General features: G+C 51.9%; 2 protein-coding genes across 24 annotated transcripts in view; both read left to right on the top strand.

Moving 5' to 3' along the window:
- Positions 1-20,477, top strand: part of Cercam (cerebral endothelial cell adhesion molecule) — a 37,076-nt gene extending 16,599 nt beyond the window's left edge. For 2 of the 8 annotated variants that reach the window (XM_036183646.1, XM_036183644.1), the window contains 14 exons: positions 6,159-6,257; positions 6,802-6,901; positions 8,913-9,023; positions 9,172-9,289; positions 10,402-10,536; positions 10,638-10,842; positions 11,415-11,534; positions 11,825-11,901; positions 11,977-12,083; positions 13,718-13,850; positions 15,357-15,484; positions 15,659-15,862; positions 16,465-16,717; positions 16,979-17,477. In XM_036183646.1, coding sequence (XP_036039539.1) covers positions 8,950-9,023; positions 9,172-9,289; positions 10,402-10,536; positions 10,638-10,842; positions 11,415-11,534; positions 11,825-11,901; positions 11,977-12,083; positions 13,718-13,850; positions 15,357-15,484; positions 15,659-15,862; positions 16,465-16,717 — 1,554 coding nt within the window. In that variant the 5' untranslated portion in view covers positions 6,159-6,257; positions 6,802-6,901; positions 8,913-8,949 and the 3' untranslated portion in view covers positions 16,979-17,477. Of the gene's footprint in view, positions 1-5,877; positions 6,258-6,801; positions 6,902-6,923; positions 7,193-7,222; positions 7,546-8,912; positions 9,024-9,171; positions 9,290-10,401; positions 10,537-10,637; positions 10,843-11,414; positions 11,535-11,824; positions 11,902-11,976; positions 12,084-13,717; positions 13,851-15,356; positions 15,485-15,658; positions 15,863-16,464; positions 16,718-16,978; positions 17,478-18,794; positions 18,869-20,381 lie in introns of those variants that run through there. The other 6 variants (XM_036183645.1, XR_004944705.1, XR_004944704.1 and 3 more) reach the window with 6 other exon arrangements.
- A 3,332-nt stretch (positions 20,478-23,809) lies between these two features.
- Odf2 (outer dense fiber of sperm tails 2) overlaps positions 23,810-27,325 on the top strand; it is a 43,198-nt gene continuing 39,682 nt past the window's right edge. For 2 of the 16 annotated variants that reach the window (XM_036183163.1, XM_036183167.1), the window contains exons 1-3: positions 24,607-24,707; positions 25,553-25,789; positions 27,058-27,148. In XM_036183163.1, the coding sequence (XP_036039056.1) occupies positions 25,758-25,789; positions 27,058-27,148 (123 nt within the window). In that variant the 5' untranslated portion in view covers positions 24,607-24,707; positions 25,553-25,757. Of the gene's footprint in view, positions 24,064-24,466; positions 24,708-25,552; positions 25,790-27,057; positions 27,149-27,325 lie in introns of those variants that run through there. The other 14 variants (XM_036183162.1, XM_036183172.1, XM_036183161.1 and 11 more) reach the window with 9 other exon arrangements.

The raw sequence follows: 27,325 nt of genomic DNA, 5'->3' as shown, positions 1-27,325 counted from the left end.
TGAACTCAGGACTTCTGGGAGAGCAGCCAGTGCTCTTAACCTCTGAGTCTTCTCTCCAACACCTTTTTCTCTTTTAAAGACAAAGTCTCATGTTGTCTAGGCTGGCTTAGAACTCATGTTGCCAAGGATGTTCATGAACTCCTGATACTGTTGTCTCCACGCTTGACTTGTCTGCCCACCCCCTGACTGGAGATTGGAGCTAGGGCCTGTGAAGACCCTCTACCATTGAGTTACATCCCAGCCTGGTGAACCTCCCTCTTCTCCTGCCTCATTCTCTCCCTCCTCCCCTCCCTTTTTCTTTGGATACAATTTCACACTGTAGACCAGGCTATTAGGCTTTCCTGGAACTCATGATGTAACCCAGGCTAGCCTCAAACTCAAAATAATCCTCTTGTCTCATCTTCCCAGGTTTTAGGGTTGTAGGTTTGAGACAGTATGTCTGGCTCAGAATGATTTTTAAAAAAAAAAAAAGATTTATTTATCATGTATACAGTGTTGTGCCTGCAGGCCAGAAGAGGGCACTAGATCTCATTACAGATGGTTGTGAGCCACCATGTGGGTGCTGGGAGTTGAACTCAGGACCTCTGGAAGAGCAGTCAGTGCTCTGAGCCATCTCTCCAGCCCCCTGTTTGTTTTTAATCTGAAGCTGAGGACCGAACCCAGGGCCTTGCGCTTGCTAGGCAAGCACTCTACTACTGAGCTAAATCCCCAACCCCTCATAATGTTTTTAATAGGTTTTCAGCTTATTAAAAAAGCCAGACATGCTGGGCAGGAGTGGCAAACGCCTTTAATCCCAGCATTCAGGAGGCAGAGCCAGGCAGATCTCTGTGAGTTCGAGGCCAGCCTGGTCTACAAAGTGAGTTCCAGGAAAGGTGCAAAACTACACAGAGAAACCCTGTCTCGAAAAACCAAACCAAACCAAACCAAACAAACAAACAAAAAAAGCCAGACATGATGGCACATACCTTTGATCCCAGCACTAGAGGGACAGAAGCAGGCAGATCTCTGAGTTCAAGGCCAGCCTGGTCTACAGTATGAATTCTAGACCAGCCTGGTCTACAGTGTGAATTCTAGGCCAGCCAGGTCTACAGTGTGAATTCTAGGCCAGCCAGGGCTGTATAGTGAGACCCTGTCTCAAAAAAAAAAAAAAAAAAAAGCCAGAATCCAGAATCCTGCCACACTTTTCCCTGTTCCCTGGCTCTGGCTGAGTAGACTGTGCTATCTGTCTGACTTCCCCCTTTTCCCACACTGTTTCCTCCCTTAGCTTTGTCCATCTTGACTCTCTTGTGTGTTCCGTCTCAGGACCTTTTGCCCACCCATTGCTTCATCTGGTACACTGTATCCTCAGATGTTCCCTATTCCCAGCTCAACCTTCCTTGACTTCATTTGTTTATTCACCACACCTTGAAATTTCACACTCGCGGGGTTGCCTGTTTTCTTCCTTCTTCTGCTCACCAGCACCTGAGGGCCTCTGCATCTGTATATCCTCAAGACTTAGAGTGGCCTCTTAGGATCCCGTGTTAGTAAAGTACCTCTGCCTGGGTGGGCTCACATTGGATGCTGTATGGAGGTGCACTGCCCAGATAAGGGTGTCAGGGACAGACAGCTTTTCAGGGAGGGAACGCAAACTGGAGACTTCAGCTGTTCAGGAAGAGGAAGACATGTCTAGGCAGAGGGACCAGGAAAGCAAGAAGGAACATGGTGAACAGAAGTTCCAAAGCACAGAGATTTCTGAGAACTGTGAAGTATCCAGCTTGGGTGGGGCAGAAGATAGGGAGCAGGTGGAAAGCACAGGCATTGAACTCGCAGGCAGGCAGCACAGGGTTGCCATCTCTGCTGAGGGCAGTGCCAAGGAGCGTATGTGGTTTTCCGGTGCTCTAACTCACACCCAGAGCCTCACAAGCAAGGCAAACTATTCATCCAGCCATTGGTTTGGCGAGATGGCTCAGTGGTTAAGAGCACTGGCTGTTCTTCCAGAGGTCCTGAGTTCAATTCCCAGCAACCACATGATAGCTCACAACCACTTGTAATGAGATCTGGTGCCCTCTTCTGGTCTGAAAGGACACATGCAGACAGAACACTGTATGTATAATAAATAAATAAATCTTAAAAAAAAAAAAAAGAAAAAGTGTATTCTTTATTACAGTTATTGATTGATCATGTGTGTGAACATGCATACCCATGCAAGGCATGCACGGAGGTCAGGGGGCATCCTTCCGGATTTGGCTCTGACCTTGGTGGCAAGCACTTCTACCCACTGAGCCATCTCAGCAGCCCTAGCCATCTGTGAGGGACAGGTCCTCACCAGACATGTGTAGGACTTTCTAGCTTCCAAAATTGTGAGCAAAACAAGATTCTGGAGCTACTAGACAAGGTGAAGCTCTAGGTTTGGACTGTTGTTGTTTGTTTGCTTGTTTTGAGACATGATCTTGTTCCTCTGTAGCTCAGTCTGACCTTGAACTCCTGCTCTTTCTCTGTTCTTGCCTCCCAAGAACTGAGGTTATAGGTAGCCACCACCACACCAGCGAGGCATTTTAGAAAGGGCTTCAGGCAGGGTCAGTTGCAGAGAGAAAGCCTGGTCATGGTGGTGTTGAAAGGTGTAGTGTCCATGTGAGTGGCACTAATGAGATGCAGGAGAGTGGCCATATGAAGGAGACACACAGAACAGGACAGAGACACGTTCAGTTCCAGCCCACAGATGTGCCCTCCCCTAGAAGGGCAAAGATGTTAGGCTTGCAGGAGACTGGAATTCTATTTTGGGAAAGTGGAGTTTGGATATACTCGGGGAGTAGTAGGGTTAGGGTTCAGAAAGAGGGTGTGGCTCTCGCTGTCTGCTGCTGACCCCTCTTAGACCAGCACTATTGGAGGAGGAAGAGTCTGCGTAGGGGGAGTGGCTGGAGAATACTGGTCATGCTAGGACAGCCTTGTTGTAGGTCAAGTATTAAACAGAAATGAAAGATTCTTCCATTCTAGAGGGAGGGACACAGGGCTGCTGCAGAGGCCTCTCCCAGACATCCCGCTGTTTTATTTTAAGTTGGGACATTAAAGTCATTTGGAATTTGTAAGGAAGACCAGAGGAGAAGAGGTTGTGGGTACAGGAAAGAGATGCTATGGAGGCTGGGGCTCTTCTGTTGGGAGGAGAGGAAACCTCTTCCATTGTAAAAGGCCACAGAAGCTGGCTTGGGGAAAAGGAGAGACTTTGGGGGCTGTAAAGAGAGTTGCCAGCCACAGCAGCCTCTTTTCTCCATAACACGGCTTGGGGTTCCTTGCTCAGAGACAGAATTGAGGGCATTTGCTATAACACGGGGCAGAAGGCAGGATTGCTGGACACAGGGCTGCCCAGCTGGGTGGGGCCTGGATGAGGGAGCGGGAGTTTGCTGGGCTCTCGAAGTCTTCTAGGCAGGAGTGAGAGGGAAGCTGTGGGCACTAGGACTGGTGGCGCTGGGGAGGAATCAAAGAAGAGACAGCAGGAATTGCCAGTGTGCTGGGGAGGAGAACTCTAGGCCTAGGAAGACCCCCAAAGCTCCCTTCCTAGTCCGTTTGGGCCCTTATGACAAAATGCCATCGACTAGGTCCCTGGTGAGCAGGAGAAACATAATGTTATTTGTTTACCTTCCCCAGGGGCCTTCCTTCTTCCCTCCTCCCTCTACTTCCTCCCTTCTTTTCCTCCTGTATATTTATGTATTTGTGTGTGTGAACGACATATGTATGTATTTGTTTCTTCCTTCATTTTTCTCCACCTTTTATTTCTTTGTTTTATGAGACAGGGTTTCTCAGTGTAGCCCTGGCTGTCCTGGAACTCCCCCTGTAGACCAGGCTGGTCTTGAACTCACAGAGTTCTGCCTGCCTCTGCCTCCCAAGTGCTGGAATTAAAGGCATGCATAGCTATTTTTTTTTTAATTTGTGCGTGTGCATGAGCACTGGGTAGCCAGAGGCAGGAGTATCCTAAGTTCTGAGGCATCCTGCAACTACATAGCAAGACCAGTTTGGGTCATGCATGGTGCCATATGTCTATAATCCCGACACTCAGGCTTGTCTCAGGGAAACAAACAAATCACGGAAGGCTGGGGGTGGGGGTGAGGGTGGGGCTCAGTTGGTAAAGTGCCTGTCAGACCATCATAAGGACCTGAGTTCAGATCCCCAGAACTCAAGTAAAACTGGGCACAGGAGCACATGTCTGTAACCCAAATCTGGGGGTGTTCAGGAGGATCTCTGAAGACCTGAATTTTGCTGAACTCCAGGTTCAATAAGACACTATTCTCAAAAACTAAGGTGTGGGGGTTGGGGATAGTTCAGTGGGTAAATGAGAACCTGAGCTCAGATCCCTAGAATCCAGCTAAGGTGGACACCCATTTGTAGTCCCAGAGCTACAGGGATATGGGAGGTAGAGAAAAAAGAACCCCAGAAGTTCCTGAGCCAGCAGGTCTCATATGAGATGCAGAGTGAAAACTGACACCTGAGGTGGTCTTCCAGCACCCCTTTCATGATTTGCTTGTTTTCCTGAGACAAGACTGAGTGTCAGGGTTATCTATCTACATGGGGCACCCAAGCTGGTCTTGCTATGTAGTCGCAGGATGCCTCAGAACTCAGGATCCTCCTCCCCTGGCTACCCAGTTCTAAGATGCAGGTATGCTCCACTATGCCTAGCTCAAGAAAGTGTTTTTTTGTTTTGTTTTGTTTTTTTTCGAGACAGGGTGTCTCTGTGTAGCTTTGTGCTTTTCCTGGAACTCGATTTATAGACCAGGCTGGCCTTGAACTCACAGAGATCCGCCTGGCTCTGCCTCCAGAGTGCTGGGATTAAAGGCGTGCACCACCATCACCCAGCTCAAGAAAGTTTTTGCTCACAGTTTGGAGACAGGAAATCTAAGAACAAGGTCTGGAAGATCTGGTGTTTGGTAAGGGCCTGTACCTCACAGACAGCGCCTTGCAGTTTGATGACCTCTCCCAGGTCTTCTTTATGTTTGAAAAAAAAAAAAAAAAAAGCCGGGCAGTGGTGGCATGTCTTAATCCCAGCACTCAGGAGGCAGAGAAAGGTGGATGTCTGAGTTTGAGGCCAGAGATCTACAGAGCAAGTTCCAAGACAGCCAGGGCTACACAGAGAAACCCCATCTCGAAGAAGACCAACAACCAACCCCCTTCCCCCCAAAAAAGAAAAACCATTTCATTTACTTCATGTGTTTGGCTGTTTTGCCTGCTGGTATGCATATGCACCATGAATGTCTGGCGCCTGCAGAGGCCAGGAGAGGGTGTGACTCCCCTGGAACTGGAGTTATAGATGGCTGTGAGCCTCTGTGTGAGTGCTGGGGATTGAATCCAGTTCTTTGCAAGAACAGTCAGTGCTAACTGCTGAGCCATTTCCTCAGCCCCACTTTTTTGTTGTTTTGTTTGTTTTGAGACAGGGTTTCTCTGTAGCCCTGGCTGTCCTGGATCTCACTCTGTACACCAGGCTGGCCTCGAACTCAGAGATCTGCCTGCGAGTGCTGTGATTAAAGTGTGTGCCACCACCACCTGGCTCTTCAGCCCCACTTTTTATTGATTACTTCTGAGCTGCGATCATACTGTAGTCCAGGCTGGCCATCCTCCTGCCTCAGGCTCGTAAGTGCTGGAATTGAGAGTATGACCCAACAGGTTCAGCCCTGCCCTCTTCTTCTTTTAAGTTATTATTCTTCTACTTAAAAAAAAAAAATGTGCATGGTTGTTTTGTCTGTGTGGGAGTCTGTGCACTATGTGCATGCCTAGTGCCTGAGGAAGCCAGAAGGCTTGAATCCCCCGGAACTGGAATGACAGACAGATGGTTGTTAGCAGACAAATGGGTGCTGGGAACTGAACACAGGGTGTGCGCTGCCATACTGGTGCTGGGAATTGGTTCTTTGTAAGAACAGCCAGTGCTCTCAACCCCTGAGCCATCTCTCCACTCTCCTCTCTTGTTAGTCCTGTGGTGTTGATTAGGTCTCAGGCTTTGAGTGTTGGGGTGCACATTCTGACCACAGCACCCGTATTACTAATACCCTGAGCAGAGGCTCTCGGTGTGAAGGATGAGGACAGCTTTAAGGAGAATCCTCATTCAAGGACTGGGAATGCCTCTGCCAACACGGCCAAGCAAGAGGGGAGACTCTGGCTTCCCTCTAGGATGTTTCCACGGGCCCTTCTCCGTGCAGGACCATTGGCCTGGAAAGAGCCCCACAGGAAGCTGCGACCAGAGCTAGGCTAGAGATCTGACCCCAGGGTTCAGCCCCCAGGATGCTGTTCAGCCCCAGGTAAGACCTTTCTTTACTGAGCCCTCTTCTCGCATCCCGTCAGTAGAGGTAGTGTGCACCAGCCTAGTGTACACCTACCCTTCTCTAACGTCCAGAAGAGACTGAAGGGGAACCCTGGGAAGCAGACTGTTCAAGTGGAGAGAAGGGTGAATACAGAGGCTCAGGCTGGGTGAGGGGAGGGAGGGAGGAAGGGAGAGCGCAGGCCAAAGAGCGAGAGCACCTCAGATGCATTAATTCTCGAGGAGCCTAGCAAACCCTCATGTTAGGCGTCATTATTCAGGTCTTACCTATGAAGATCGGGAGACTCAGGGAAAGTGACTGAGGCTGATGACAGATACCCAGCTGGAAGTTCTGGAGCCCCTCCCCCCCCCCCTCCCCCCCCCCAAGGTTAGCGATTCCCTTTCACACCAACAGGCTCCTAAGACTTGCTCTGTCCCAGAGGAGGCTCTATCTCCTATTTTGGAGTGGGGCTGGGTCATTTTCAGGGATTTTGTGGTGACCTCCAAATCTACACGCTGTCTGAGTGGGCTTTGCTTTCTTTAAGGGCTGGAGCTTGGAAGGTGACGAGAGGACGCTTACGCCCCAGATCAGCGGCACCACCCCGCCCCACCCGGGCTTGCTCTCCAGCCCGTGTCATCTGGAGGGTATGTGGAGTTCCCGCCTGGAGCCGCCAGAGGGCGCCGCAGACGGAGCAGGGGTCGGGAGCCGGGCTCCCCGCAAAGCCGGCAGCCCTTCGGGTCCACAGCTGAGGGTCAGGGAGCCGGAATTACCGGGTGCCCGAATTCCAGGAGTGAGATGAACGTCCAGGGTGCGAGGGGTCCACCATGGTCCCCGGATCCTCCCTTCCTTGCGGTTGCCTTTTGAGGTCCACACAGAGGGCAGCCCCGGGGACACGTCTGGAGCAGGTGTCTGACCGTGGACATCTAGAGCCCACGGTGAGAAGAGGAGGATAGCTAAGCGTGCAGGAGCCCGCGAGGGGCGCAGGGGCCCCACTGCAGTGGCCACGCCCCGCAAAGACCCCGCCTCCATGCCCCGCCCGTCCCGCCCCCTCCCAGCCGCGGTGGGAGACCCGGGGGCCTCCACAACCACCGAGTCCAGCCATGAGTGTTGCCTCGCTCCTACCTCTGCTGCTCCTGCTGGGGCCCCGGCTCCAGGCTGCGGGTGTCATGGAGTCAATGCTGCCCACTGTGGTCCTTGCTATCCTGGCCCGCAATGCCGAACACTCTCTGCCTCACTACCTGGGCGCACTGGAGCGCCTGGACTATCCCCGGGCCAGGCTGGCCCTCTGGTGAGAGATCCATGGGTGGGCACATCTGGGCATCAAGCCCCAGGATACAGAACAGCATTTGACCGGGAGGCCTCATCGCTGCTGCCCAGACACCACCCGGGCAAGCTCCTCCCTCCCAGACATGCCCACAGGGCCTCAAGCCCTGAAGCAGGGTCCCTAAGCCCTCAAGGAGCAAGGGCAGACCTCTGAGGCCATGGGTCAGCCCACCCTTCCTTTGGGCCCCCTACTCGTCCCTGGCTTACCCTAGGTTTAAGTTAGGCTGGTCCTTTCTGACCCAGCCCTTGGAGCTCGCATGCATCTCAGTGGGGACCTGTGGTCAGCTTGATTTGGAGTAGAACAGGCGGGAACCTCTGGAATCCCCAGAGGCCCAACGTGGCAAGGGTCAGTTAGACTGGAGGTTTCTAGGGAGCAGGTGGAGAGATCCCTTAGCTCCAGGCTGCATGCTGGGCAGGGGTGTCAGGCTGAGTCCCCTCCCCAGGAGTACTGCCAGCCTCTGAGTAGAGGGGCTGCTGGGATCTGACAGCCAAGGACTGCGGGGCCCATAGGTCGCTGGGCTCAGAGGCTACAGCAAGCAGTCTGTCTATAAAAGCCTAAACAGGGAGGAGCCCAAGCTGAGGCTAGAGATAAACTGCTCCTCACAGCACTCCAAAGTTGGGTTGGGGTGGAGCTGTGGCCTGGGGAGGCTGCCCACAGCCACCACAGTTTGGGAATTAGTTCCCACCCTTGTAGGACTTGACACGTAGTTAGTCTTCACTTCTGAGGAATTGGCTTAAAGGGGCAGCATTGCCTAAAACCTGGGCTCCTGGCTAAGCTTCCCACCTCCATTATGAGAGCCCCTTCCCCAACAGAGGGAAAGCTGTGCTCCAAGGTAACAGAGCTCGGGCCGCCAGCACTTTTCAGGGGTGCTCAGAGCATGATGTAGTCCTAATTACAGCTCAGAGAAAGGCAGTGACTCCTTTGATTGATTCGGAGATGGAAAGGGCCTGGCTTGTGGTGCCATGAGGATGGACGAAAATGAGGGGATGTAGCAAGTGCCATCTTTAAGGTCAAGAGCATCTTTCACAGTGTTACTCAGGCTGAGGATGAGGCTCAGTGGTCAAGGGCTTGTTTGGCATATGCAAGTCTCTAGGTTCAGTCCCCCAGTACAAAAGTTAGAAGGGAGGATGTGAAGCACAGAGAGGGGAGGAACTTGTCTGAGATCACACAGCATCTCCTCCAGCATGTCCACCGTAGCAAACCTCTCCTCCATTGCTCTTAAGACAGACCAGACTTGAGGGTGTCCGAAGGCACTTTAAAGTCAAGAGCACCTCGGGGGTCCAGCCCTTCTGTGGTTGTGGTCTCTCAGTCTTTCTATCCTGTGCTCACAGGTGTGCCACAGACCACAACGTGGACAACACCACAGAGATGCTACAGGAGTGGCTGGCTGCAGTGGGCCATGACTATGCAGCCGTGTTCTGGAAGCCCGAGGAGGAGGCCAGGTGGTAACCTGAGGGCAAGGGTGCTGGAAGAGATGGAGAACAGCTGTTACCCAGTGTCACAGCCCCCAGAGCAGGCCTGTGTCCTCAGCCCTTCAGAGAAAGAGAGGTTCCTCCCTTAAGAGAACATCTCACCTCTTTCCGTCCTCAGGCCCTACCCAGATGAACAGAGTCCCAAGCACTGGACCAAAGAAAGGCATCAATATTTGATGGAGCTGAAGCAGGAAGCCCTGACCTTTGCCAGGGCCTGGGGAGCCGATTACATCCTGGTGAGGAAGCCTGGTCTGGGATTGGGTGGGAGGCATTGGTATCGGCCCCCAGAGTCTTGGTATGGCCAAACCACCAGGTTGGATCTTTTGGAAATTGATCCTAGACCCTGAATTTAAGCTCATACTAGATACCAAGACTATCTCCTTGGACAGATTTTAGGTTATATGCTGGGCCTAGATTCTTGAGCTTTTGCCTAGAGTATATACTGAGCCTGGATCCCAGGATTAGAACACAGAGTAGATTTTTTTTTAATATGTATTTTTGTTTCATCTATCTATCTATCTATCTATCTATCTATCTATCTATCTATCTATCTGGTTTTCTGGGACAGGGTTTCCTCTGTGTAGCCCTGGCTGTCCTGGAACTTGCTCTGTAGACCAGTCTGGCCTTGAATTCAGAGATCCACCTGGCTCTGCCTCCCCAAATGCTGGGATTAAAGGCATGTACCACCACTGCCCCAGACTTATTTTTTGTTTTATGAAAGTGGGTGTTTTGCCTGCATGTATGTCTGTGCATCACATGCATGCAGTTTCCACAGAGGCCAGAAGAGGACATCAGATCCCCTGGAAATGGAGCTACACTCAGTTATGAGCCACTATACAATTGGTAGGTCTCAAACTCAGGTCCTCTTGGGGAGCCAGCAGTGCATTTAGCCACCGAGCCGCCTCCCCAGTCGCCTTAGAGTGGTTCTTTGGGTCTACCCTCTAAGCTAAATCTCAGATGAGATCCTCGGATCTGCTCCCTGCTCTACTCCAAGCCAGCATCTTAGAACAGCCTCTTGTCTGAAATGGACTGTGTTGGTTAGGACCCCCCACACACTATTTATTTGTATCCTGTGTATAGGTGTGCAAATGTGCGCACACCATGGTACATGGATGTCAGGGGACAGCTTTGGGGACTTGGTTCCTTCCCTCTATCATGTAGGTTCAAGACTGAAATCAGGTTGTCAGGCTTGGCAGCAAGTACCTTACCTCTCTAGCTACTTCTCTGGTTCTAGTTAGATCTCGCTGTGGGTACATGTGCCCAGAGCCACTCTGAAGAAATTCCTACTCAGTGAGCTCTTCGGTCCTGAGGCTCAGACAGGGTTCCTTGTACCATCTTCCCCCCAAAGTTCGCAGACACAGACAACATTCTCACCAACAACCAGACACTGCGGCTTCTCACAGAGCGGCACCTGCCAGTGGTGGCCCCCATGCTGGACTCCCAGACCTATTATTCCAACTTCTGGTGTGGGATCACTCCACAGGTGAGGCTGGGGGGATGGACTCACAGAGCACAGACCTGAGGCTTCAGGGCCTTTGGGCCAGGACAGGCTTGGCCCCAGCCCAAAAACGTTCCCTCCTTCAGGGCTACTATCGCCGCACAGCTGAATACTTCCCTACCAAGAACCGCCAGCGCCAGGGCTGCTTCCGGGTCCCCATGGTCCACTCTACCTTCCTGGTGTCCTTGAAGACTGAGGAAACAGCCCGGCTTGCCTTCTACCCGCCTCATCCCAACTATACTTGGCCTTTTGATGACATCATTGTCTTCGCCTATGCCTGCCAGGCTGCTGGTGAGGACCAGGCCTCCTTGAGCATTCCTTGGAGGCCCCAAGGCCTGTGTACCTGCTGGTCCTTTCCCTTACTCAAGATCTCTATTTGTTCAAGGCCAGCCGAGGCTACATGGGTAGTTCCAGGTCAGCCGAGGCTACAAAGTGAGACCCCATCTCAATCTGCCTTCCCCCTACCAAAAAGAAAACCCAACAAGGAAGGGCTGAAGATAAGATTAAGGCAGTGATGTTGGACCCCTGCTTGAGAAGGGTGCAGTACTGGGATCTGAACCCAGACTGAGGCGTAGCTAATGGCTCTGACTATCTGGTGATGAGGAAACTTTATTGAGGGTCAGAGAGGGTTAGAGGTGTCTATTAAATCCTCAAGCAAGCCATGTGTCCTTAGGGTGCTTATTGTTTTGTCCATGAGGTGCTAGAGAAGTCTTCAGTGTGTAGACAAATAAGACAAAAACTGCTGGAGATGTGGCCCAGTGCCCTCCTCACTGTGGCGGAACAGTCCCAGACAAGACTTGGGTCACTGCAGTGTCAACTGAGAGGCTCACCCCAGCTCCAGCACTCAGGTAGCCTCTCTGCAGGGGTCTCAGTGCATGTGTGCAATGACCATCGTTACGGGTACATGAATGTGGCGGTGAAGGCCCACCAGGGGCTGGAAGAAGAGAAGGCCAACTTCATCCACCTGATTTTGGAAGCACTAGGTGAGGGCTGGGGTCCCCCACTTCCTACAAAGCTCCTTTCCTAGGCATAGATTTAAGCATGTTTGGGTGCCAACCTTGTTCTGAACTTGTGTCATGGCATTGAGCAAGCCCTTCTTCCTGTGGTACCTCAGTCTCCTGATCTGTACAATGGGTAGGAGCTCAGGGAGCCTGTCCTGTTAGGTGTTCTGCTGGAATGATAGGAATGGAGCTGGTGCTGGACCCAGGGTGTCTGTGACCAGGAGCCAGGAGGACTCATGCCTGCGGGTTGGGGGTATTCTTTCCTTTTACAGTGGATGGGCCCCCCATGCTGGCCTCAGCTCATGTGTCTCGGCCCCTAAAGAAGCCCAACAAGATGGGATTTGATGAAGTAAGTCTCCAACGTGTGGGATTGGGGTGGGGTGGATGAGCAATCCTTCCCTGGGCTTACCTCTGCGTCTTTTAGGTCTTTGTCATCAGCCTGGCCCGCAGACCCCAGCGCCGGGCTCGGATGCTGAGCTCTCTCTGGGAGATGGAGATCTCTGCTCAAGTGGTAGATGCTGTGGATGGCAGGTGAGGCTCCCACATATGGGGCTCGGAGGCCATAAAACCCATGTGAGGAGTTGGGGATTTAGCTCAGTGGTAGAGTGCTTGCCTAGCAAGCGCAAGGCCCTGGGTTCGATCCTCAGCTCCACAAAAAACAAACAAACAAACAAACAAAAAAAAAAAAACAACCATGTGAGATCCTAGGAGTAGACAAACAGACCAGTTGAATGAACTTCCTAAAGACCTAGGAGGTAGCCACATAGGACCTGAGTCCTGCCATCTCAGGAGTGCCAGCACAGGTCAACAGGATGAGACGTCCTCCCTCAGCCCACCCTAGGGAGGAGAGTGTAGTGCAGAGGACTCCAGGGCCTGGGTTGAGGGCTGTCACACATACTGGTTGTATGAACTCTCACAAGCTGTCCTATCCCTCAGTCTCACAAAAGATACATAATTATGCTTGGTTCTTGTGGTCCCTGATGGTCCAGTGAGACACGTAGGCAAGGTCCAACACCTATAAAGTACTCCAAGGGGTAGACAGCCTGAGGAATTTCTCCATGCTGGAGTTAGGACCCTGAGGAGCCAGAGTGTGGAGTGTACAAGAAGTGTGGCTGTGTTCCAGAGGGATCCAGAGGCCAAGCCACAACTGCTACCGAGGTCCCATGGCCCACATGCCAACCGCCATTGGCTTCAAACCTCCAGGTCCTTTTTGTTCACACACACACATGTTCTATATATATACCTAACAATTTGACATAAATAATATGCTTTGACCATCTCTCCCATTATTCTTTTGGCGTTTATTTACAAAATTTTCAAACTTATTTAATTGTGTGTGTGTGTGTGTGTGTGTGTGTGTGTGTGTGTGTGTGTGTATGAGGGCACACACATGCCACAGTGCTCCTGTAGAGGCCAGAGAGTATGTTTCGGGAGTCATCCTCTCCTTCCACTGTAGGACCTGGGGTTTGAACTCACTTTCTCAGGACTTTGGGTTTAACACTGTATCCCACTGAACCATCCCACTGGCCCTTGACTTGGTTTTTTGTGACAGGATCTCATGTAGCTAAGTTTGGTCCCGAACTTGCTGTATAAATGAGGATAACATTGAATTCCTGATCTTTCTGCTTCTACCTTCCAAGACCTGGAATCACAGAGGTGCACCAGGAGTTGCTTTGTTCTATCTGTCTACCTGCCTTCCTCCTTCCCCTCTTCCCTCCCTCTCAATGCAGGATCTCACACAGCCCTGGCTGGCCTGGAACTCACTCTGTAGACCAGGCTTGTCCTCAGATGCACAAAGATCTGCCTTCTTCTGCTTCCCAAGTGCTGGGATCACAGGCCTGTACTGTTATACCTGGCTGCCCTGTGGGATGTCTGTCCTTTACTGGGCCTTGGTGCAGAATATCTCTAACAGGTTGTCCACTCATCCCGGGAGCCTTTGCCTACACAGATTCCATAAGTTCATTCTCCCGAGGCTTCCTGAAGGAGGCGAGTTCTAAGGCTAGAGGCTAAGCCCAGTCTATGACAGCTCCAGGCCACAGGACGGAGTTACAAAGCCGGGTCCTCCTTTAACCAGGTTCCGTGTGATCCTCTCCGACACACACAGACGAGGGCCCTCTGCACAGACTGGTTGGCACCTGTTACCTGCTTATGCTTATGTCTTACAGGACACTCAACAGCAGCGTCCTTAAGCACCTGGGTGTGGACCTGCTCCCTGGCTACCAGGACCCCTACTCGGGCCGCACACTGACCAAGGGTGAGGTGGGCTGTTTCCTCAGCCACTACTCCATCTGGGAAGAGGTGAGGATACCTGCCCTCTGGACCGTGCCCATCAGGGACAGCAGGACTGGCTGTCTTAGTCACTGCTGTGTGAGTGGCTGAGTGAAAAATGCATCCAAACAGAAGGTTCACTGAACTGTGTGGTCAGTCAGCACTTTCCTGGCACCCCTGAGAGGTGGGTGACCTTGTTTATCCTATTGTCTCTGTTGAGCACTGGCTGTTCCTTGAAAGGAGTTCTTCTCTGGTAACAGGGCTCAGGGAAAGTGTCTGTCTCATCCCTACAAGAGAGAGATCCTGTGGGTGGGAGATGGCTCAGTAGTAAAGTACTTGCTGGGGAAACATGAAGACCAGAACACAGATTTCAGTACCCACGAAATGTTGGGTATAGCGGGGCACATTTGTAACACCAGTGCTGGGGGATAGATCCTGTGGGAAAGCTCCAAGTTTGGTGACTAACCCTGCTTCAAAAAAATGAGGTGGGTGCTACCTTTAATCCCAGTACTCAGGAGATAGAGGCAAGTGGATCTCTGTGAGTTCGAGGCCAGCCTGGTCTACAGAGTGAGTTCCAGGACAGCCAAGGCTACAGAGAGAAACCCTGTCTCAAAATTTAAAAAAAAAAAAAAAAAAAAAGGTGGCATTGACCCCTGGCCTCCAAATGTTAAGCATATGAACACACATAAAAGGAAGGAAACAACCTGGGGCTCTTGAGGGGACAGAAATCAGAAGAGGGACCAAGGCTCCATTTTGTGGGAGAGGTGCAGGTGGTTCTGTCAGTCTGCCTTGCCTTAGGGGCAGGGAGGGCAGAGAGGAGAGCCTTCCAGGTGGAAGAAAATGGGCAAATTCCTCCAGGAGAGGTGTGTCAGGAAGACCTGAGCTTGGTATATGCTGGGCGCTTGACTTCAGTCCTGGCTGGGGCAGCAGTGCTGAGACCTGGAGGACACTGGGTCCCTGAGGGCACCCCCTCCAGGAGACAGTGTGCATGAATCTCGGTTTTCTTTTCTTCAGTTGCCAAGGAGTGTGTACGTATGTGTGATCCTGTTTCTGTTTACCGTCTGTGAGCAAATTAAGGGGATGACTCAGTTGGCCCTTTACCCAGCCAATTTCACATTCTTCCTACATTTTCCATAGTCACAGAAAGCAGTTTTTCTTAGTGATTTTAGGGGTTGGAATCTCTCACACCCACTGCCCACCCCAGTTTCACATGACAAAGCAAGAGCCTGTGCCTCTCTGAGGCTGAGCACTGGCTCCTGGGAGGGCGTAGTACTGAGTGAACGTAGTGACTGTCATCATGGTTCTCTGTGTAGGGTAGACTGGGGTTTGGGAACTCAAGGGCCTTGAATGCCAGAGCAAATGGATTTCAGTCCCCAGGCAGTGGGAGGCCCAGCAGGCTTTGGGGTAGTTCCATGATATGGCCAGGACTTGGTACGTGGTACTTAGCCAAGAAGAGTCTGCTGGCCTGGGTCTAGGTAGGCAGGAACAGGGTGGCTCCAATCTGCAGAGTTCTCTCCTCTGTCATGTGTGCCACAGGTGGCTGTCAGGGGCCTGGACAGGGTTGTGGTGTTTGAGGATGACGTACGCTTTGAGGACAACTTCCGGAGGCGGCTGGAACGGCTGATGGAGGATGTGGTGACTCAGAAGCTTTCCTGGGATTTGATGTAGGCAGACTGCCTTTCGGGGACAAGGGAGAGAGAATATGCCTCAGGGGTCCACTTCTTATGCTGGGATCCTAGCTAGCACTTTCTGCATAGCCTGGCCTTAGCATAACAGAGGAAGGGCCACAATACCCCAGGCTTTCTAGTGATTCCTGTCATCCTTGGTGTCATTTGTAGCTACCTTGGCCGGAAGCAGGTGAACCCTGAGGAGGAAGTGGCTGTGGAGGGTCTGCCTGGTCTGGTGGTGGCTGGATACTCCTATTGGACACTAGCATACACCTTGAGTCTGGCAGGCGCCCGCAAACTCTTAGCCTCTCAGCCTCTTCGACGCATGCTACCTGTGGATGAGTTCCTGCCTGTCATGTTTGATCAGCATCCAAAGTGAGACCTGGGTGGGGCAGGGCAGGGCAGGGTCATCCTAGCCATGGGCCCATTGCAAAAAAAGTTACTAGGCAGCCCGAGAGAGGGAGATGGTCAAGGTTCACCCACGTGGCCTCAGTCACTCAAGAGTTGCCCAGGTGTCAGGACACTGTGTTCTCCATTTCCATGTGGGTTTTATTTTTAGATTTATTTTCAATTTTGAATTATGTGTATCTGTGTGGGGGTATGTGCATGTGAGTGCAGGTGTCCAAGGAGGCCAGAAGAGGGCATCAGATCCCCCTGTAGCTGGACTTAGAGGCAGTAGAGAGCCACTTGATATGGGTGCCGGAGCCCTGCATGAGCAGTGAGTGCTTTTAAAGGCTGAGCCATTTCAACAGCCCCGTCCGTCCGTGTGGCTTTCAATCATATGACTCAGTACAATTCCTGTTCTGAGCCTCAGTGTCCTCAGCATGCGACATTAAAAGTGCCACTTCTCAAGTAGCTGTGAGGACTGATGGGCAGGGCAGAGGTCTGCAGGCAGTCAAGGCCCCGCTCTGGCTTAGCATCACAGAGTCCGAGAGAAGTTAGTTGTTTTAGTCTAAGCTTTCTCCTCTCGCTCACAGTGACCAGTACAAGGCACACTTCTGGCCTCGGGACCTTCAAGCCTTCTCAGCCCGGCCTCTGCTTGCCTCCCCCACCCACTATGCGGGAGATGCCGAATGGCTCAGTGACACAGAGACATCTTCCCCCTGGGATGATGACAGTGGCCGCCTCATTAGCTGGACTGGCTCTCAAAAGTCCCTTCGTGGCCCCCACCTGCACCTGGCTGGCAGCAGTAGATATAGCCCCCATCCTCACCCCAGGAATGAGCTCTAGGTGAGGCTGGGCTTGGAAGAGGACCAGTCCGTGGCCTGGGCTTTCTCTCCTGGGGCATAACTGCATCTAGATCTTTCCACCCTCTTAGCTCCCTCCCTTTCTTCCCCCTCCTGCCCCTCCCCTGCCCCTTCTCTTGAGCTCTTCCTCTCTGATTTATCTAGTTTTATCTCCATCCTGTCTTTGTGTCTGTCTCTCTCCACAGCTGCTGGTGTCTGTGTCTGACTCTGGCTCTCTCCTTTTCTCTCTTCTTGCCCCCCTCAGCCTCAGGCCCATGAATTCTGAGTGGGAACTCCAACCAGCAACAAGAACGGAGAGGGTGAATGGACAGAAGCGGCAGAGCCAACAGAAGCCTGGCTGCTGTCTTGGGCTCAGCCCTTCTGCCACCCTCTGGACCCATCCCAGTTTGGGAGAGCCACTCAGAGAGTCCATTCCCAAATGTCACAAAGTGAAAAGACAAGACTCTTGATTCTGCATACAGATTTAGAGCCCAGTGGGCTCAGGAACAAGGGAGGCCTCAGCCTTCAGGTTTCCAGCTGACCAGATCCCAGAATCCTGCCCTCTCTGAGGACTCAACTGCTGGGACTACCTTGCCTCCATCTACCTCCACCTCAGCCCCCTCCCTGGCTTCACATCTGGGGCTCACTAGCTCCCTCTTCCCTGGCTGGTAGAAAGTGCAGGAAGGTGAGAGGCACACCTGGTGCTCTGCACACAGTAGGCCTTCAATAAAAGTCCTCTATATTAGCATTTCATACTTCACTAACATCTGAGCCTCTTTGTATCTCACCCAGCCTGGGCAGGAAACCCTCTGAGTTAGGGAGAGAGAGAGAGAGAGAGAGAGAGAGAGAGAGAGAGAGAGAGAGAGAGACAGAGAGAGACAGAGACAGAGAGACAGAGAGAGACAGACAAGAGAGACAGAGACAGAGACAGAGGAGAGAGACAGAGACAGAGACAGAGACCACCAGGAAGACTCAAGATGGCAAGCGCTTGCTCCCATCTCCCTTTTGGCAGATGGAGAATGTAGCTCCTGAGTAGAATGGGCACTCATGTCATCATGAGCCTTGGCTCATCAGGTTGGGCCTGGTCAAGGTCCAGCTAGGGGTCACCTTCACTCCTGACTTTTGGATTGCTGCTCTGTGACTGCAATCCTTGTTTCTTTTCTTTTTTTAAAAGATTTATTTATTTACTATGTATACAGAAGAGGGCGCCAGATCTCATTACAGATGGTTGTGAGCCACCATGTGGTTGCTGGGAATTGAACCCAGGACCTCTGGAAGAGCAGTTGGTACTCTTAACCTCTAAGCTATCTCTCCAGCCCCACAATCCTTGTTTCTATAAGAAGTGAAGAACTGTGGCTGGGGAGATCCAAGGTTCTATTGTGGCCCTAAGAAATAGTACCACCATAAGGCGTAGGTGGCAGAGTGCTTACCTTGGGGCCAGGATGCGCTTTGCTTCTTCTGGAAGGGATTATAGGGAATTTAGAGTCAGTCCAGCTGAGGCAGCAGAGATGTTATGGGCTACTCCACATGCTGTGCCCTTGGGAAGCCCACTGGTCCCGAAGGACCAGGTTTCTGGCCATAGCAGCTGTCAGGCCCTTGCACTTAGCTGGCTGGAAGAATGAGGGGGAGGACTCCTCCTCTTGATCATGGCTACCTTAGCCCCCACCAGCGCAAACAGGCTCCCTCCTTCAGAGGTGCCCCTTTCCCACCCATCTTCCAGGGCAGCCTTTGGACGTGAGTTATGTGAGCACCCAGTCCTGGCAGAGTCCACTGGTACCCCCTGAGGTTGGGCTGCCAGTGGGCTCTGTCCTGGGGTGAGAACCTGCTATGGCTCTGAGGATTCTGGGCCAGAGCTGAGGGTGAGGGGCTTGTCTCTTCCAAGAGTGAGAGCTGCCACCTCTGGGTGCCTGGGATCTGGAGCAAGTAACTTTTTCATTCATTCTGTGAAATCTGATTAAACTCCCAAGGGCTGAGATGGGATGCTAAAGATTCATCAGTGAATAAAATTGACAGAAAGGGCTTGTCAGGTGCCTCGGCATGGAACCCCTGTCCAGTACTCACAAGGTATCTTCTATTACCAGTACTGAAGACAACAAAACACTACAAACCAATGAAAGTCTGACAGTGGAGGCTGCAGCTGCAGAGACACCTCAGTGGTCAAGAGCACTGGCCGCTCATCCAGAAGATCTGGGTTCAAGTCCCCACACCCACATGGCAGATCACAGTCATCTGTAACTCCAGTTCCAGGGGATCCAACTCCTTCATTTGGCCTTCTCGTACCTGTACTAATATGTGCGTGCACACACACATGGATACACACACACTCACAAATATTTAGAAAATAATAACTATTACAAACAAAGTAAGAAGTCAGGGGTGGTGATACACTTGGGCAGCAGAGGCAGGAGAATCTCAAGTTTGAGGCCAGCCTGGTTCTCATACCCAGTCCTGAGGAGTTCTACTTTTATTTTATTTTATTTTTTGTTTCCAAGACAGGGTCTCTCTGTGCAGTCCTGGCTGTCTTGGACCTCACTCTGTAAACCAGGCTGGCTTTGAACTTAGAGATCTACCTGCCTCTGCCTCCTGAGTGCTGGGATTAAAGGCTTGTGCCATCACACCCAACTGATTTGTGGGTTTTTTTGTTTTGTTTTGTTTTGTTTGTTTGTTTGTTTGTTTTAAAGGCATGTGCCACCACCACCCAGCCTGATTTATGTTTTTTAACAAGTTCCTTAGTGCTGCTGATGCTGTTAGTTAATGGACTACACTCTGACTATAGTACCATCATTGAGCTCAACATCTATCCAAGGATTAAGAGCAGCTCAGAGGATCCAAAAAGGCCAAACCTTGAGGGCCTGGGAGAGTTTCTTCTAGCTCCTCCATCAAGACTTGAAGACACCCAGAAGAAAAAGCCAAACCCACTTGGTAGCACTGATTCCCTCTCCCCAGGGCAAGGCTGTGGCAGTTGCATCAGGGCCCTGGAGTTGGGTGTTCCTGCATGGAAACAACCTAATTAGGCCCTTGGGTAAATGGAGAGGCCTCAGCCAAGCTATAAGACGTCCCTCAGTACAGAGTTGTATGGCTGGGGTCAGGACTGGAACCCACCAAAGCTCCTTGAAATTCACAGAGACAGAGGAAAACAGGTAGCTGTGAGATGGACTGTTTTCCTCTTGGCCCTAACTTTGAATATGAGTTTTATTTTATTTTTATTTTTTTCAAGACAGGGTTTCTCTATGTAGACCTAGCTGTCCAGGAACTTGCTCTGTAGACCAGGTTGGCCTTGAATTAAGAGAACGCTTTGCCTCTGCCTCCCAAGTGCTGAAATTAAAGGTGTGCACTCCCACCACCTGGCTATAATTTTATTATTTTTTAAAAAATGCTAAAAGTTTCTTTTATCCCTCACTGGTTCTTTTTAAAATAACTTTTATTTTAAATTTTATCTGTATGAGTACATGCTTACATGTATGTATGTGTACCATATGCATGCAGTACCCATGGAAGCCAGAAAAAGATGATGGATCCCCTGGAGCTGGAGTTACAGACAGTTGTGAGCTGCCATGTGGGTGCTGGAAGCAAACCTGGGTCCTCTGCAAGAGCACCAAATGCTTCTAACTGCTGAGCCACCTCTCCAGACCCCTCTCACCGGCTCTTTATTGTCTTATTTCTTATAGTTCTGGTGACTGAAACCAAGACTTTTCACTTACTTGGCCCTGTTCAGTGTTCTGCCACTGAGCCACATTCTCAGCCTTCATTCCTGGAGTTTCTTTCTTCTGGTTTTCAAGAAAGAGGTTCACTGTGTAGCCCTGGCTGTCCTGGATCTCGCTCTATAGATCAGGCTGACTTCAAACTCACAGAGATCCTCTGGCCTCTGCTTCCTGAATGCTGGGATTAAAGGCGCGCACCACCACCACCTGGCCTTTATTGGAGTTTTAATCTGAAACTCACCAGAACCCATTTTGTGCCAATCTCTGCAGGACAGGATGATGGGGTTCTTGCCCAAGAGAGTACCCAGAATGAGGTATGATGGATCCACATGAAGTGATGTGGCATGTATGCTGGGCCCCCACACAGAAGGGAGCTGAGAACTCATCCATCTCAGGGTAACCCACAGATGGCTTCAGGGAGAAGGAGCAATTGGAAGGTATCTACTGCTGCATGGGGCCTTAGTCAGTGTCCTATTGCTGTGAACAGACACATGACCAAGGGAAGTCTTTTTTTTTTTTTTTTTTTGAGCTGAGGATCGAACCCCAGGCCTTGTGCTTGCTAGGCAAGCACTCTACCACTGAGCTAAATCATCAACGCCCCCCAAGACAGTTCTTATAAAAGAAAGCATTTTATTGGCTGGCTGGCTTACAGTTTCAGAGGCTTAGTCCATTATCATCATGGCAGAGAGCATGGTGGCAGGTAGGTGCATTGGACGTGGTGTTGGGGAAGTAGCTGAGAGCTACATCTTGATCTGAAAGCAGAGAGAGAGCAGACTTGGGCCTGGCATGGGCTTTTGAAACTTCAAAGCCCACCCTGTGACACACTTCCTCCAACAAGGCCACACCCCCTAATCCTAATCCTTTCAAATAGTGCCCACTCCCTGGGGACTAAGCATTTAAATATATGAGCTTCTGGGGGCCATTCTTGTTTCATTGGTGAAGCAGACATTCTTCAGAGACAAGAGCAGGGCCAGGATGTTTCTGGTCTGGGGTGGGTTTGTTTTTGGGCAGGAGAATGTCCCCAGCCGCGTTTCTTTTCTCGAGTGGCAATGTCCTTAGGTGTGTATATATAACCACAAGCTATTGGAGCCAAGCAGGAAGCTCCTCTGTTTTCCATGAGGACTGGAGGAGATAGGAGACCCAGATAGCAGAAGAGAGGTCTCTGAGCTGTAGGGTGATTTACAAGCCAGTTACCATGGTGTGTGTGGGGGGGTCCTTTAGTGTGTCTCTGCATGTAATCCCTGGCCAGCAGCAGAGCCCCACCTAGGAGTCAGTCATGCAAATGCTTTGGTCCCATCCCCAGCTTAGTAAATCAGAAACTTTGGGAAGGCTGGTAAGATGGCTCAATGGTTAGAGGTGCTGAGCAAGTCTGGAGACCTGAGTTCAATCCTCAGAACCCACATAAAGGCAGAGACAGAGAATCAAATCCACAAAGTTCTCCTCTGACCTCTACACATAATGCTGAAGCATGTGTGCCAACCCCCATACCCCCCCCCCCCCCCAGGGTTTCTCTGTGTAACAGCTCTGGCTGTCTTGGAACTTGATTTGTAGACCAGGCTGGCCTTGAACTCACTAAGATCCTCCTGCCTCTGCCTCCCAAGTGCTGGGATTAAAGGCATGTGCCACCACTGCCCAGCCCCCATAAATTAAAAAAAAACAAACAAAAAACAAAACAACCTTGGAAACTGGGCTTTCCAGAAGCCCAGAGAGAACAGTCACTTGAGCATTAATAAAAAAATAAAATAAAATAAATTTAAAAAATTAAAAAATGCATCTTTTCTAGCTGGGCAGTGGTGGCGCACACCTTTGATCCCAGCACTCAGGAGGCAGAGGCAGGAGGGTCTACGTGAGTTCCAGGCTAGTCTGGTCTACAGAGTGGTTCCAGGACAGCGAGGGCTACACAGAGAAACCCAGTCTCAATAAACAAACCAGAACAACAGAACCCGCCCCATCCCCTTGAAGAGCCTCTGCCATCAGCATCCTCCCAGATCTCACAGTTTCTAGCATCTAAAGAATGGTTCCTCTTAGTCCAGTTTGTGTGTTGGGAGAATGACTTCTCCCCCTGTGAAGTTTCTCTGTGTTGTCCCGGCCGTTCTAGAACTCGCTCTGTAGACCAGGCTGACCCCGAACTCACAGAGATCCGCCTGCCTCTGCCTCCTGAGTGCTGGGATTAAAGGCGTGAGCTGCTGCTGCCTGTGGAAAATGACTTTTCAGAGCTGCCCACTCTCAGACCCTTTATTACAAAAGCCACAAAGAGCTACGCTGTCAGGGAGGGCTCTGTTTAGAAGCAGAGAAAAGACAACATAAAAGGTCCACTGGTCAGATGGCAAGTAGAATGATGAGTTCTACTTGTCATTAGGATGGGAGGCCATGCACTCTGAGACTGAATGGCACATAATGTTCCTTGAATGTAGCATAGACTTGATATCAGTTCAGTGAAGGAGGGCATGCTAAGAGACAATGAAATTTCATTATTTTAGTTATTTGTAAGAAAGTCTTGCTATGTAGACCAAGCTGGCCTCAAACTCATGGCAACCCAAGTTCTGATATTATAGGTGTGTGCCATCAATTTAAATTTACAAGACAAACTCTGGACAGAGATGCTGATGAGGCCTTGCCTCAGGAGGTTTATTTTAGGCATCAAGAAACACATATACATCTGAAGGGAGATTTTTTTTTGTTTTTGTTTTTTTTTGTTTTGTTTGGTTTTTTTTTGTTTGTTTGTTTTTTTTTTTTTGTTTTTTTTTTTTTAGGCAAGGTTTCTCTGTGTAGCTTTGCGCCTTTCCTGAAATTCGCTTTGGAGACCAGGCTGGCCTCGAACTCAGAGATCCGCCTGCCTCTGCCTCCTGAGTGCTGGGATTAAAGATGTGGGCCACCACTGCCTGGCTTTTGAAGGGAGAATTTAAGAGAAGCTGAGGAGAAAGGATGCAGCGTTACTTTTCTCCATGGAAATAAGGAACTTGATTTTTGAATGCAGAAGAGGCACAAGTTTGAAAAAAGCTGCTGTTGGCAATAGTCTAGAGACAGATTGTTGAACAGTCTGGAGACAATAAAGTGTGGTACTGAAAATTGAATCTAGGGTTTTGTTCATGGCAGGCCAGGCCTCTACCATTGAGAGCCCTTATCCACAGCTATAGATTTGATCTTCCAGAACCTCAGAATGGTAGGGTTAAGTTATGACTGAGGGATGCAGACTGGCTTCCAACCCATGGCAATCTTCCTGCCTCAGCTCCTTCATTGCTGAGATTACAGGCATTAAAAAAAAAGACTAGGTATGGTGCACACTCCTTTAATCCCAGCACTTGGGAGGCAGAGGCAGGTGGATCTCTGCTCAAGGGCAGCAAGTTCCAGGCCAGCCAGGGTTGCACTCACAAAATGAATTGTCAAAGGTTGAAGAACAAATATGACAATGTAAGAATGCTGAGGGTGAAGGTGGGAACGTAGTTAAGGCTCACACTCCAGGTGGGAGCATTAGTGCTGTGTTGGAGATAAGGGAGTCAAGGAAAGGAGGTCTCCCTGGGCCCTGAGGTTAAAGTCTCCCAGAATCCAGGGCGGCAACGTGAGCCACGTGACAGTTCCCCACGATTGGCTAACAGGGAAGCATAGTTGAGAAGATGGCGGCTCAGCAGAGAGAACCTCAGCAGAGTAGGTCCGTACAGAAGCGGCGTACGGTGTGCCGGAGGGCGGCGAGGGGCGTGGGGAGCGGGGCCTCTTTCTCCTGTTTGGGCGGTGTGGGAGAGGGGCAGAGTCTGGGTAGTGTGCACAAGTTGTCTGCACTGAGGGGACTAGGCACAAGGATGGGTTTCCAGAAGCCCCAGCCTGTCGCTTGTTCAGGGATCCCCCCCTCCGCGCCCAGCTTCCTGCTGTGTTCGGGGAGAGCGCGTTAGGGCTCTGGAGTCAGGAGGACCAGGGCAAAAATGGCGGAGGGGACGCGGGACCCTGAACGGTGGTGGGACAAGACAGGCTAGCTTGCGCGGGAGGCGTCGCCCGTCTCCCTGGCGACGGGGCGGTGGGCCGGCCGCGTGGCCCGGAAGTGGGCGGAGCGTCCCCGTGGGGCGGGGCATCTCTGTGACGCTGGGGGCTGGGCCTAAATGGCGAAACCCGAGAGGCTCCGGGGGGGGGTTTGAACTGGCCAATGGGCGAGCTGCCGACCGGGTGTCGGAAAAGGAGGCGGAAGAGGGGAGGAGCCGCCGCCGGACTGCATCCGCCGCGGCGTCTCCATGGCACGACCCTGGCCTCCGACTTCAACGACTTCATAAGGAGACGGTTCTGGGCGCAGCCGTGCCGCTCTTGGTGAGAGGCCGCGCGGCGGGGCGGGGCGCAGGGCGCCGCGGGTTCAAGCCCCGCGCTCCCGGCCTGAGGCTGGCTCGGCCGGGCACCGTCCCCGCGTCCAGGCGCGCTCCTTCTGCGTCCGAACCCGGCCCGCCCCGCCCCTCGTTGGGCGCGGGCCCGTCCTCCTCCCGCTAACGGGCGGGCCGGCCGCCTCCGTCCTCTCCGGGCTGTCGGCAGGGCTCTTTCCCTCCTCTGCTGCCCTCGGGCAGGGCTTCGCCCTTCTATGGGCAGAACCCCGTCCCCTCTTGTCCGCTGGTGGGTGGCCGTGTGCCCCATTCTCCCCGGAGGCCACCCCTACTCCCTGCGGACTGGGCCGCAGCAATTACTTGTGCTTGGGGTGGTCAGGCCTCCGGGGACCCCTCCCGGCCAGCCTCGGGGATGCGGGTGGCCTTGGAGCCGTCCTGCTGCCCTTGTCGCCCCGCCGTGGCCGCGGCTTCTCCCTCTCCACCTATTGGTTCTCCCCGGTAGCTCTTCTGCCGGGAACGCCCCTTCACCTAGGAGACAGTTGCCCGGGCACCGTCCCGAGTATCCAGCTCCCTGCGCGGGTTCCCGCCCCTGGGGGGCCCACTTGGGGCCCAGCGGTTCTCACCTTCTTCGCACGCCAGCCAGCCCTCAGGTTTAACCCCTGGTAGTCATCGGCCCGCTCTCCTTCCCGGGTGGGGCCTGGGCATGCTGGTCGTCGTCCTCCTTTCAGTGACGCGCCCCCTCGCTGTCCGGCCGCGCCCTCCACCTGCTTCCTGGCAGCGCACTCGGCACCCCGCAAGTCGCTCAGCCTCTCCTGTCTTCCCCCCTCCCCACTTTGGCAGGACAGTTGCTGTGCGACTTGGACAGTAGAGGAACGCCTCCCAAGTTTTCATCCAACTGCCACCCCCAAAGCTTCCACCCTCCTCCCCTCAGAGAGAGGACGTTTGATGCCTGGCCCTTGAGATTCTCATTGGCAAGCCCCTCTGGGTCCCCCTGAGCAGAGCCTGCCGACCCAATTGCCCACCTTTGCGGCTTTGATGCTTAGCCATGTCTGCCTCATCCTCAGGCGGCTCCCCCAGGTACAGCTAATGTGGGGGGCGCCTTTTCAGTAGGGCAGGGAAAGGTGGTCAGAGCTCCCCAGGCCAGGCTCAATGGAAACTTCTCTTTTAGTTTCCCAGGTACTGAAAGTCTGGACCAAAAATACTAACTGTGACTTTGAATAGCGAGGAGTAAAGGCACACAGGCTCAACACCCCCCCCCCTCCCCCCCCCCACAAAAACTCTACAGCTTTTTAGTAGCAAACAAGATCACTCTTGTCAACGGAGTATTAAGGTCTGAGTTCAGCTTGGCTCAGACTCACTAGGTAGTCAAGGTTGTCATCGAACTCTTTATTCTCCTGCCTGTTCCTTCCATGTGGTGGCTTGAAAGCATTTCCCACCATGCCACCTCCAAATTAGTGTCTCTGAGTGAGCAGAAGTGTCGGCAGTAAGTAGGAGAGGGAAACATTGAGTTCCTGGTTCGGTCAGTCTTCTTCCAAATGATAGTCCAGCTCAGTAAGTAACCCTTTGTAAGTGAGCTGAGCACAGTGCACACTGTGGTGCTGTTGCCTCAGGGTTTCAGTATTTCCCTCGAGAATCTGTGAGGTTGGCAAAAGGCCATTTGGGGACTGTAAGGAGACAGTGGGATATGTTAGACTGGGTCATCCCAGGCCCTTCTCCCCCAGCCTGGAATTCCTGGCTGCACTGCTCATTCTGTGGTTGCACATCTCCTGTTGGACTGCATGTGTACTGGCAAGGTTCTTGTAGGGCAGGAAGTGGACTGCATTGGGAAGTGGGTTCTTCATGTGCTCAGGCAAGTGAGGGAGCCTTTGTTTTATAAAATTGAGTCAGTTACTTCACTACTGAGTTGAGTGCTCTAGAGGTTTCTTAGCTTATTAGGTTAACCTTTCACTGAACATTTCCCCAGAGGAACCTGTGTCCCAGACACTGACCTGGGGATCGTCGCCCTTGTTTGAGACTAGTAGCCTTGGCAGTGTTTTTGGTTTTTTTTGGAGTGGGGCTCACCTGATAGGATGACAGGTAGGCTTTTCAGCACAAGGTCACAATACATGTGATGCGATGCAGGTTAAAAAGCCGGACAAGCAGACACCCTTCACCTTGTTTCTATCCTCTTGTTGGGCACACCATGTGTGCCTTGAGATCATCTGCAGGGAGTTAAGGGATTCAAGACTGGTTCTCCTGGCTGCCAACTCAATAGCCACCACATGCAGTGTGTCATCTCCCAAGAGCTGAGAAATAGGAGAACCCTGGTTTTCTGCTCATAATCTGGTTCTTGTGCCCGGGTCCAGGTTTCCATCGTGTGGGAAGAACGGAGTAACGAGTCTCACACAGAAAAAGGTCTTGAGAACACCTTGTGGCGCACCCAGCGTAACTGTGACGGTAGGTAGCCTTCACTGTAGCACCGTCAGAAATGCTTCTGCAAGCCTTTGCTAGGGGCTGCCTGCGCTGTTATGGCCCAGGTGCTCCAGTCACAGCTGTTAAGCATGGCCTGCTTGCTGATAAAAGTGCCAGGTGTGAGGAGGTTGTTTGTGGTCCTTCCAGGAAAACATAAATCAG

This window comes from Onychomys torridus, chromosome 4, assembly GCF_903995425.1.
Source record: "Onychomys torridus chromosome 4, mOncTor1.1, whole genome shotgun sequence".
Taxonomy (NCBI): domain Eukaryota; kingdom Metazoa; phylum Chordata; class Mammalia; order Rodentia; family Cricetidae; genus Onychomys; species Onychomys torridus.
This window is presented reverse-complemented; position numbering and strand designations above follow the sequence as displayed.